Source organism: Mus caroli, unplaced genomic scaffold, assembly GCF_900094665.2.
Source record: "Mus caroli unplaced genomic scaffold, CAROLI_EIJ_v1.1 scaffold_11103_1, whole genome shotgun sequence".
NCBI lineage: Eukaryota > Metazoa > Chordata > Mammalia > Rodentia > Muridae > Mus > Mus caroli.
In genome coordinates this window covers 42,237-52,471 of record NW_018389345.1, presented here as the reverse complement: position 1 = coordinate 52,471, position 10,235 = coordinate 42,237, and the positions used below count along the sequence as shown (strand labels likewise).

General features: G+C 34.8%; 1 protein-coding gene across 1 annotated transcript; it reads right to left on the bottom strand.

Moving 5' to 3' along the window:
• Positions 1-2,108: 2,108 nt before the first annotated feature.
• Positions 2,109-3,041, bottom strand: LOC110288057 (olfactory receptor 187-like). The gene has a single exon (XM_021154512.1). The coding sequence runs from the start codon at positions 3,036-3,038 to the stop codon at positions 2,109-2,111; it is 930 nt and encodes a 309-aa protein (XP_021010171.1). The 5' UTR covers positions 3,039-3,041.
• Between the last annotated feature and the right edge of the window lie 7,194 nt (positions 3,042-10,235).

Genomic DNA, 10,235 nt, shown 5'->3' with positions numbered 1-10,235 from the left:
AATGCACCTGAGGTAAAAGGCCCTCTGCCTTTTTTCCTTGAGTCTCTCTCAAAGTTCTCAGTGGACCCTGAGGAGATAAGTACTACTGTTACTATGATAAACAATCATAGAAAAACAAAATGGTTCTAGCCATGCAGTGGTGGCATATTCCGTTAATCCCAGCACTTGGGAGGCAGAGGCAGGTGCATTTCTGAGTTCAAGGCCATCCTGGTCTACAAAGTGAGTTCCAGGACAGCCAGGGCTACACAGAGAAACCCTGTCATTAAAAACTAAAAAAAAAAAAAAGGCTCCTCATGATACTATGCCATTTTTATAGATCAGTGCATCACTCAACACACCTCAAAGAAGCTTCTTACAATAGATGGTAATTTACACAGAGACCAACATGTGGAAAACATCCATACAGTGAGAAATCTTGGGGCATTCAGACAAAAATGAAATGCTTTTATCAAATTTCTCCTCTATATCAAATTTTTCCTTTCATGTTTTAGGTAACTATAAGATGGGAAGACTGTAAGAGCCATAGATGGTAGATGGCTACAAGAATGCATTGTCTTCTATACACAAGAGGGCTAATGTCCATATATACTCACCTATTTAAGCAAGACCAAATCCCATGGAATGGATCATAAGCTGGGTCAGTCACTCATTGTCCATTTATTCAGTTTCTGCTTCATTTTTGTCTGCTTGTTTCTTTTAGACAGTAACAATTTGAGGTCAAAAATTTTGAAGGTGGATTAGTGTATCCAACCTTCCACTAAGGGTCCTGTCTAACCACTGAAAGTGGTCTCTTCAGGTTCCTTACTCCCATTGTTGGGCATTTCACCTTCTGTCACCCACAAAGTCCTGGGAGATCCCCCCATCCCATGCTTAGCTCATATACATTAACAATACATTTTCTTTAACTATACACTCTAATAACTCTTAGATAGCCCATTTAAATGCTAGCTAGTTCACTATTTAATAATCTAAGCTATTTTGATACTTCGCCCATCTTCTATCTCTACATTTCCTCAGTAAATTCCCTCACATGTTTATTTCATGAAAACTGTTAACGTTTTGATTTACTGAAACTTCCTGAGTGGTGATGAGAATGGATCTAGAGAGAATGTCAAGGACAGCCCAGATGGTGAGCAAAATGAGCCTCTCTTCACACTCCCAAGGACACTGACCACAGCACATCCTCTGACACCCTGCCCAGTCTTAATCTTACATTTGTACTCTAGTGCCTTTATCCTTCCATAAAGAAAACACAAGTAGAATTGCTGTATGAATCATCATTTCCCAACAAAATTTAATGAAAGACGTTTCATAATTTAGCAACAACCCCATGTTTTGTATCTGTTTACAGAGACATAACTCTGCCTCATCAGAATAGGGAAATGCTTCAAGTCTCCAAGTTGTCAATGACATTATATTCATATTATTTTTACAGGAACTACACTACTACAACAGCTAATGCACTTAAGTCATAATAAATAATGTACAGACCTGTTAAAGAGTTTTCATTTGATGTCTATTGTATTTATTTTTACTATACTGTCTTTAGATAATTTAAAATTCATTTCAAATATTTTTAAAGAAATGGATACATAAACAAGAGTTCATTTAGTGCTAGCTCTGGGGGACTGGACTCTTTCCTTTTCAGTGGGAAAGAGCACTTATCGCTCAAGATCAAAACTGTAGTTGCATTCCTAGCAACATTTTATTCAAATGTCAATAAGAAAGGGCTTCCAATGAAGAACAGATCATGGCTACACATATAATTTCAGTGATGTGAATGGTGGAGAAGAGGATTACTGTGATTAGCAGATTAAAATTATAGATTGGGGTTCAGTGGAAGACACTATTTCAAGAAAGTAAATAAGAGCAATTATGCAAGACGTTGACCTCCCTCTGGTCTCTGCACAAGTTTCCATGACCACTGTAACATTTCACAAATAAGTATGCCTACATCAAATATATACATACACATATAAAAAAAACAACAACAATTCTAGGTTGGATTCATTTTGAAAATATTTTGACAATGTTCGAAATATAGCCACAATACGTCTGCACAAATTTGCCATGTTTTAATAACTGCATGAAAGACAATAATGTGAAATCTAAGTATTTCTCCTTAAAAATTTTGCCAGTGATTTTTTTACTTGCTTATTCCTCAAACTGTAGATAATTGGGTTCAGTACAGGAATTATGATGGTATAAAATATAGAGTCCATCATATCTTCATCATTTACTTGTGGAGATGCAGGGCGAACATACATGAAGAGCAGAGGGCCATAGTACAAACAAACAGAGAGGAGATGGGCCCCACAGGTAGAAAAGGCTTTCTTTATGCTTTTGATAGATTTCTGCTTTAGGATAGAAAATAGAACAAGTGTATAAGAGACAAGGATAGTTGTAATTGTGAATACCTGAATCGAGCCAGAGAAAATAAAAAGCATCAGGTAATTGAGAGAAGGGTCATTACAGGAAATCTTTAACAGTGGTATAACATCACAATAAAAGTGGTTTATTATGTGAGAGCTACAGAAAATTAATCTGAATAAAAAGCCTTCATGGATTAAAGCATGAATAAATCCACCTAAAAACGACAATGTTAAAAGACGTACACAGAGTCTATTTGTCATGATCACTGGGTAGAGTAAAGGTTTGCATATGGCTGCATAGCGATCATAGGCCATTGATGCCAAAACAAAACATTCTGTGGTTACACTCACTACAAATGAAAAAAACTGTATCATGCATTCAGAGAAAGAGATCACTTTACTCTTGGCAAAAATGTCTTGTAGCATCTTTGGTGTCACTGTGGATGATAACCAAGTATCCACAAAAGCTAAAGTCCCAAGAAATAAGTACATAGGAATGTGAAGGTGAGGGTCATTCCAGATGAGAGTGATCAGACCAAGGTTGCCCACAATGGTGATGAGATAAATGACCAAGAACAGCAGGAACAGGGGGATTTTCCACTGGGGCAGATGAACAAGTCCTGAGAGAACAAACTGTATGGGCAGTGTTGTGTTGTCCATTTGCATGTCCTCACTAGGTGTCTCTGAAATGAAAATTGATTGATGTCACACAGCATTCACTGAAATTCGTATAGTAAAATGTTGGGTAGTACAATTTAAAACGCAACTCTGTAGTTATCAAGTTGTCCACGAAATTTCATTTTATATCACTACATATGATTAGAACTTTTCTTCAGAGTGAAGAAATTACTTCATTTTTCCAATAAAGGTTCAAACATGTATTTAAAGAAAAGATACCTTTTAAATTTTCTGTGCAGTGTATGAAATTACAAGTTGGCTAGGTGTAAAAGTTCTGTATGTATGTAATAGGGTCATAATCAAGGAAGGAACAGTTTTAAGAATCTTGATTATACAATGAATTCAAATGAAGGGTCTTAGTCAATTCAAATACTTTAATTTAATAAAGTGAAATCTTACAATCTATAGCAACTTAGGAATTTCTTTAAAAATTAATTATAAGGAAGTGGAGAAAATCAGGTTCTCATAGGAAAATAAAAATCAATAATATAGGAAAACTCTTAACATACCTAGAGTCTCCTATGTATTACAGAGTTGTCTGGGAACATATATGCAAATTGTAGATTGTAAGATCATAAGTTGGTTTAGGTGTTTATTAACAAGAATCTAATGACCAAACTTTATAAAATATCCACAGGTGCTATTAAATGCAAATACTGTTATTGAAACGTGTGACTGTGCCTCATGGATAACTATAAACACAGGTAAATTTGAAAGGACTTATAATATTAACCTACAATTATAGAGTAACGTACCACATACAAAATGGTGTTCAATGGCATGAAAATATCATTTGTTGACTATGAATATGATCTCTTCAAAATGGGTTGCACCATTAAGATACACTATTCTCTTAGCCATTATCACTGAACATGAATGGTACATTTTGTATTATCAGTTTACTGAAGGTTTAACACTAGTGACCAAGTATGACTGACTGTGTTTTGCCAGCCAATTACTCTGATACCCCAGAATTTCTATGTTAAAACCAATGATTTCCAGAGTACATGTTCCCTCAAAGTAAACAAAGGACAGACACAGTAATAATACAAACCAGAACTGAACCAAATATTTGAGGGTTGTAGCTTTAATGAGGAGAAAGTAAATAAGAATAAAACAGATCAATAGGGTGTCAGAAGGCAAATAAAGGATCTTTAGGGACAGATGGCAAGAGATCCCTGACTGTTGAGATTAAGAAAATTTTAATGGTTTGGTGAAAGTAGTTTTCTGAGTGTAATCAGAAAATAGCAGGAAATGATGAGGATGAGAGGGCCATGCAGTGATGTTCTCTGTTCTGAAAAGTATGGGGAGAGTTGGCATTTTTTTGTTGCCCTATCTGTTACCTGAAGAACATCTAAGGAAAAGTGATTATGCAAAGTATAAAGAAGTGAGAGGAGAGAATAAGAAAGCACTAACAAGAGAAAAACCACAACTGACATGGAATGAAATACTTGGAATGATAAAAAGAAACAAAATGGAGGAAGACAAGCAGGCAGTGCTTTAACAAAGATAGATTTACATAGAAAAAGGGAGAGAAAGTATTGTCACAAAGCAACATAGAACTGAAAATTTAGAATGTCTCTTTCTCTTTAAAAGTACACACACACATATATAATACACACATGTATACTTAAAAACATATAAATATATACTCTCTATATAATACATATACAACACACACACACAAATATATGTAATGCACACAGACATACACACAGGCATATATATATATAGGTATATATATATGTATCTATATATATATATATATATATATATACATATATATATGTATCTATATATATAGGTATATATATATGTATATATATATATATCTGTGTGTGTATGCATATATATGTGGTATGTATGTATGTATGTATGTATGTATGTATACATGTATATACACATACATATATCTCCCTAAATACATGAGACTACATTGAGAGAGAACATGAGACTATTTGGAGAAAAAAGAGAAAGAGGAAATGATATAAATATATTATAGTCCTCCAAATTAAAAATAAATAAGTAAATAAAAGCCTATTTAAATGCAAACTTGGAGTACATATAGGAAAATAAGTTTCTGATGCTTCGTTTTCAATGTTGGTTTTACCTTTGTTCTTTATTAACTATTATTGATCTTGAAAAAAACATTTTTTAATAAAATTCAAAATATATTTTCCCTAGACTATACGTTTTAGAAACAGATACATTAAGTTTGAGCACATTATATTTTTGTAGTTGGAGTACTTGAATGTATGTGGTCAGTGGATGAGATTCTTTTACCCTGTATTTATATGATGCATTTTTTATGTCAAAATAAATAGAAAATATTTTTCTACAAATCTTAATAATTTGATTTAAGAACACATATTCACATTACTCTCTAACAACTTTGTAGGCTCCATTCTATTCTTATTTTGATGAATAGAATAAAATTGATCCAGATCAATTTTTCATACAGATAATATACACCATGCCAAAATTTTTATTTTAGGGTAAATTTATGGGGATAAAATGGTGTTTCTTTCATGGAGTTCAAAGCATACCAAGATATGTAAATTCTCAGATTGCTTGATATGTAGAGATGAAATAAATCATTAATAAAGGAAAGATTAGACAAAAATATCTTTGTCATCTTCCAATATGTACTTATTAATATGTACATAAACACATATCTAAATATATATCAAGGTATACTACATGATGAAACATATTCTATATGTAAAGTCTACTCTGCACACATTTATAAACAATATGCATTATAAATAAATAAGCAATACTATAAATATTATTGTTATAAGTAGGAGATGTAACTTAAATCATCTACTTAAGTAACAACTTTAAAGACATAGGAAGAAATAACTAAAGAATGCCTCTCTTACTGAAATCATTATAATAATTGCTTATACGAGAATCATTACAATTTCATATTGAATTTTGACTTAACACCCTACTTCAGGAGAATTTAAAAGTCATTATAGTCAGGAAAGATAGCCCAGCTGTTAAATACCAGGGTCACAGCTAAAAATAAATTTAGTTAGGTAAAAAGATTTCTAAAACATATTAAAGAGAACAATTAGAGATATTTTACCCACTTATATTTAGTCATTAATTGAAATATATAGGCAATTTTTGTTGCTGCTATCATTTACACAAGCTATGTAAATTTTTATGAATTAAAATGCCTTATTAAATTTCTATGGAAAGCATGGTGAACACTACACAACTTATTTGTTTCTTACCCATTTCAAGTATAACTAAAAATGCAAAGGTCCTTATAAAGGGTTGAGTGTTCTAAAGCAGGGAAAAGCACAATGGTACAGACAATAGGAGCCTGTGCAATGGCCATCTGCATCACAATTTGTCTGGCAGTTTCGTGACTAAGCACATCAAATTGTGTTTATGTGACTTTTCATGCAATCCAGGAACTTTTATACCATTGCCTGATTCTTTTTCATGAAGAAGGATTGAAGAACTAGAATTCCCACTGGGGCAACAGGGTTCACTAGAGGCAAAGAGATGACTCTCTACTGGACACTATAGGATTGGACAGAATTATAAATTGGCTCCACTGGGAACTGTTGATTTCAAAACCATAAATATTTATTTACTGTAAAAGGTTAATTTTGACACATAAATTGTTTTACTGTGTTATTTCCTATCACACTGTGACAGGTTTAACCAAACTAATATACGATTTTATATTTTTAAGGCATAGAATAGTGTGCTTCTCTTGAGTTCATCAAACATGACATGATCATGTCAATGATCACATTGCTATCTCTTCCCCCCTCCTCCCTCCTTCCCTCCTCCCTCCTCCTACTCCCTCCCTCCTGCCCTCTCTCTTTCTCTTACAGCATGAATTGTGATTTTTATGAAATATTTGGTGTTTGTACTGGTTTTCTAAATGCATAATAAACCTAAAACCAATTCATAAATAATAAAATATGCGATGAATCTAAGATGGCTGTGGCAGTGCTAAATCCTTTTGCACTGGTTTTCACTGAAGCTTTGGTGAACACACTGGTGCTATTTGCACTGCAAATATCACTGTATGAAGCAACAAAGAACTCTTTTTCAAATGCCTGATTTAGAGTACAGGTTACTGTTGGATAGGAATTGTAATTTTTACGGTACACACAATGTATTTTTCTGTTACATAGAACATCAATGTTATTACCTAAAACTAAAAATAAAAAAATTCATATCATCATTTCATAACAATATCAACTTGCCCTGTGATTTGATACCATTCTATTCAAATGAGACATTTTGGTTTTAAAAATTGAGCCCGTGACTCAACTTTCATAAAAATTATTAAATGGAGTTTTGTTTGGAATTATGATAGAATTTCCATCAATTTCTGAAATGGTCCTAAACATACTTTGCCATTTTGTATTAAATGCTTTTGGAAAGTGACACGCTTGGCATTGAAGGTGAGACAGGCAAAACAGCAATCAAGTCTGAAAAGGGTTCAAGATGATTTCCCTATTGCAGTGGTAAATATTCGGCCAAGAGTTAATCAACACATTAAAACAAATATTCATCATTATTGAAATTTTCTTCCTTCTTTAATCATGTATAAAATTACATGTGTATCAAAATATGTCTTAAAAACAATTCTACTACCTGGGTGTGGTGGCACACGCCTTAATCCCAGCACTCAGGAGGCATAGGCAGGTGGATTTCTGAGTTCTTGGCCAGCCTGGTCTACAAAGTGAGTTCCACAACAGCAAGGACTTTACAGAGAAACCCAGTCTCAAAAAACAAAAACAAAAGCAAAAACAAAAACAAATAAACAAAAAGAAACAATTCTACTAATGGTTCATTAGTAATTGTATGACAAAGCTCAGACACACAGGAAGAAAGAAAAATGTAAGCACAGGATTGCAGTAGAGAGAGGAATATATATATATCCATCATTTCCAGACATCAACGCCTGGAATCTAAATTCCCAGAAGACCTTGGTAAAACACACATTCTGCTGAAGTAGTTATGGGTGGACTGAGGAGGAGTCTACTTTAGAGCAAGGTGATGCCCAAGGACACTGTTGTCAGCAAGCTATCACTGAAAGAACAAAATTATCAGAAAAAAGTAAAAACCTTAAATACTATGTATGTGAATTTCTTTAGTGAAAGAACAAGGTAGAAGAATTGGTCTCTAAGGCAGTGTGTTTGAGATTACACAGGACTTGGAGGCTGGGTCACAACCAGTGCAATTTACTAATTTAGAAGATTACTCTTGTGGAAGATTAACAGGAGAGTAATACATTCCAATTTTCTTCTTTAAATATAATTTTATTAGTTCTTTGAGAATTTTGTGCAACATATTTGTAATCATAGTCAACCGTTTCCCCCACCTCCTCCCAGATCCTTGGCCCATTGTTATTCATTCAATGTCAATTAATTTTGTGTTAGTTTTGTTTGATTTGCACCCATCAAGTTCAATTTGTCCTGCCCATATATACTCTTGGATTAGTGGTCTCGGGTCGTAAAATGCTCTTGATGATGACGAAAGACTTTGCATGTAGTTAGGATTAATGGAATATGGTGAGTGTATCATGAACAAATGAAGAGTCTCTAATACAGAGCATATGTATACATTCTGCTCCTGGCCCTAGGTAGAGGCTATACACATCTATATTCCTGCACACTTTTGGCCAACTTGTGCAGACCTGGGATCTGACAGGCTGAAAGAAATGGGCAGACTACAGTTTAATGCTGTTGACAATCTTACTACAGTTTCAATGCACTTTTATACACAAATATGATAAAGAAAGTAATGACTCAAGGAAGGTGGTTTAGGTTCAGAAAAGCATGATCAGAGAAACTTGTAAGCAAACATTGGTTAGCATATACTAAATATTGACACATCAGCCCTTTCCCAGAACTTTCTCAAGACAGACCAGTTTGAACACAGTTGCTGGCATATAACTTTATATTATGTCTGGGAAATCACAGAAGCAAAGCAGAAGCTCATATCTGGATTCAGGGTACACAGAGCAGATTGAGTTCTGTAGCTATGACCTGACATCCAACAAGAATAAAGAAATCTTATAAATAAAATGCGAATGTATGTCATAGCAGGCACAAAGTCTCATCAAACAACAATCCAGGGGACAAAATGAACCTGAGGTAAAACGCCCTCTGCCTTTTTTCCTGGAATCTCTTTCACAGTTACTAGTGGGCCATAGGGGGAAAAGTACTACTGTTATTATGCGAAACAATCATAGAAAAAATGGCTCTAGCCAGGCAGTGGTGGCTCATTCCTTTAATCCCAGCACTTGGGAGGCAGAGGCAGGTGGATTTAAAAGTTCAAGGCCATTCTGGTCTACAGAGTGAGTTCCAGGACAGGCAGGGCTACACAGAGAAACCCTGTCATGAAAAACTAAAAAAAAAAAAAAAAAGGCTCCTCATGATACATTGACATTTTCATAGATCAGTGTATCACTCAACACTCCTCAAAGAAGCTTCTTGCAATAGATGGTAATTTACACAGAGACCAACATGTGGAGAACATCCATACAGTGACAAACCTTGGAGCATTCAGACCAAAATGGAATGCGTTTATCAAATTTCTCCTCTCTATCAAATTCCTCCTTTCATGGTTCAGGAAACTATAAGATTGGAAGACTGTTAGAGCCAGAGATGGTAGATGGCTACAAGAATACATTGTCTTCTATACACAAGAGGGCTAATGTCCATATATACTCACCAATATAAGCAAGACCAAATCACATGGAATGGATCATAAGCTGGGACAGTCACTCATTGTCCATTTATTCAGTTTCTGCTTCACTTTTGTCTGCTTGTTTCTTTTAGACAGCAACAATTTGGGGTCAAAAAATTTGAAGGTGGATTAGTATATCCAACCTTCCACTAAGGGTCCTGTCTAAACTGATAGTAGTCTCTTCAGGTTTCTTATTCCCATTGTTGTGCATTTCAACTGCTGTCACCCACACAGTCCTCGGAGACCCCAACATCCCAGGGCTCTGGGACTTTCTAGAGGTTACCCCAACTCCCACCCCCAGTGGCTGAGTATTTCTATTCATTCTCCTGGCCCTCTGGGCTTCTCTACAGTCTTACACACATACCTGATCCTGCCCCTCTTTTCCATTCCCCCTCCCATGTCCCACTCAGATTCTTCCCTCTCTCTACCCCCATGATTATTTTGTTCCCCCTTCCA

Coding starts and splice junctions, on each gene's coding strand:
- LOC110288057 (XM_021154512.1), bottom strand. CDS start 3,038: ATGCAAATGGACAACACAACACTGCCCATACAGTTTGTTCTCTCAGGA.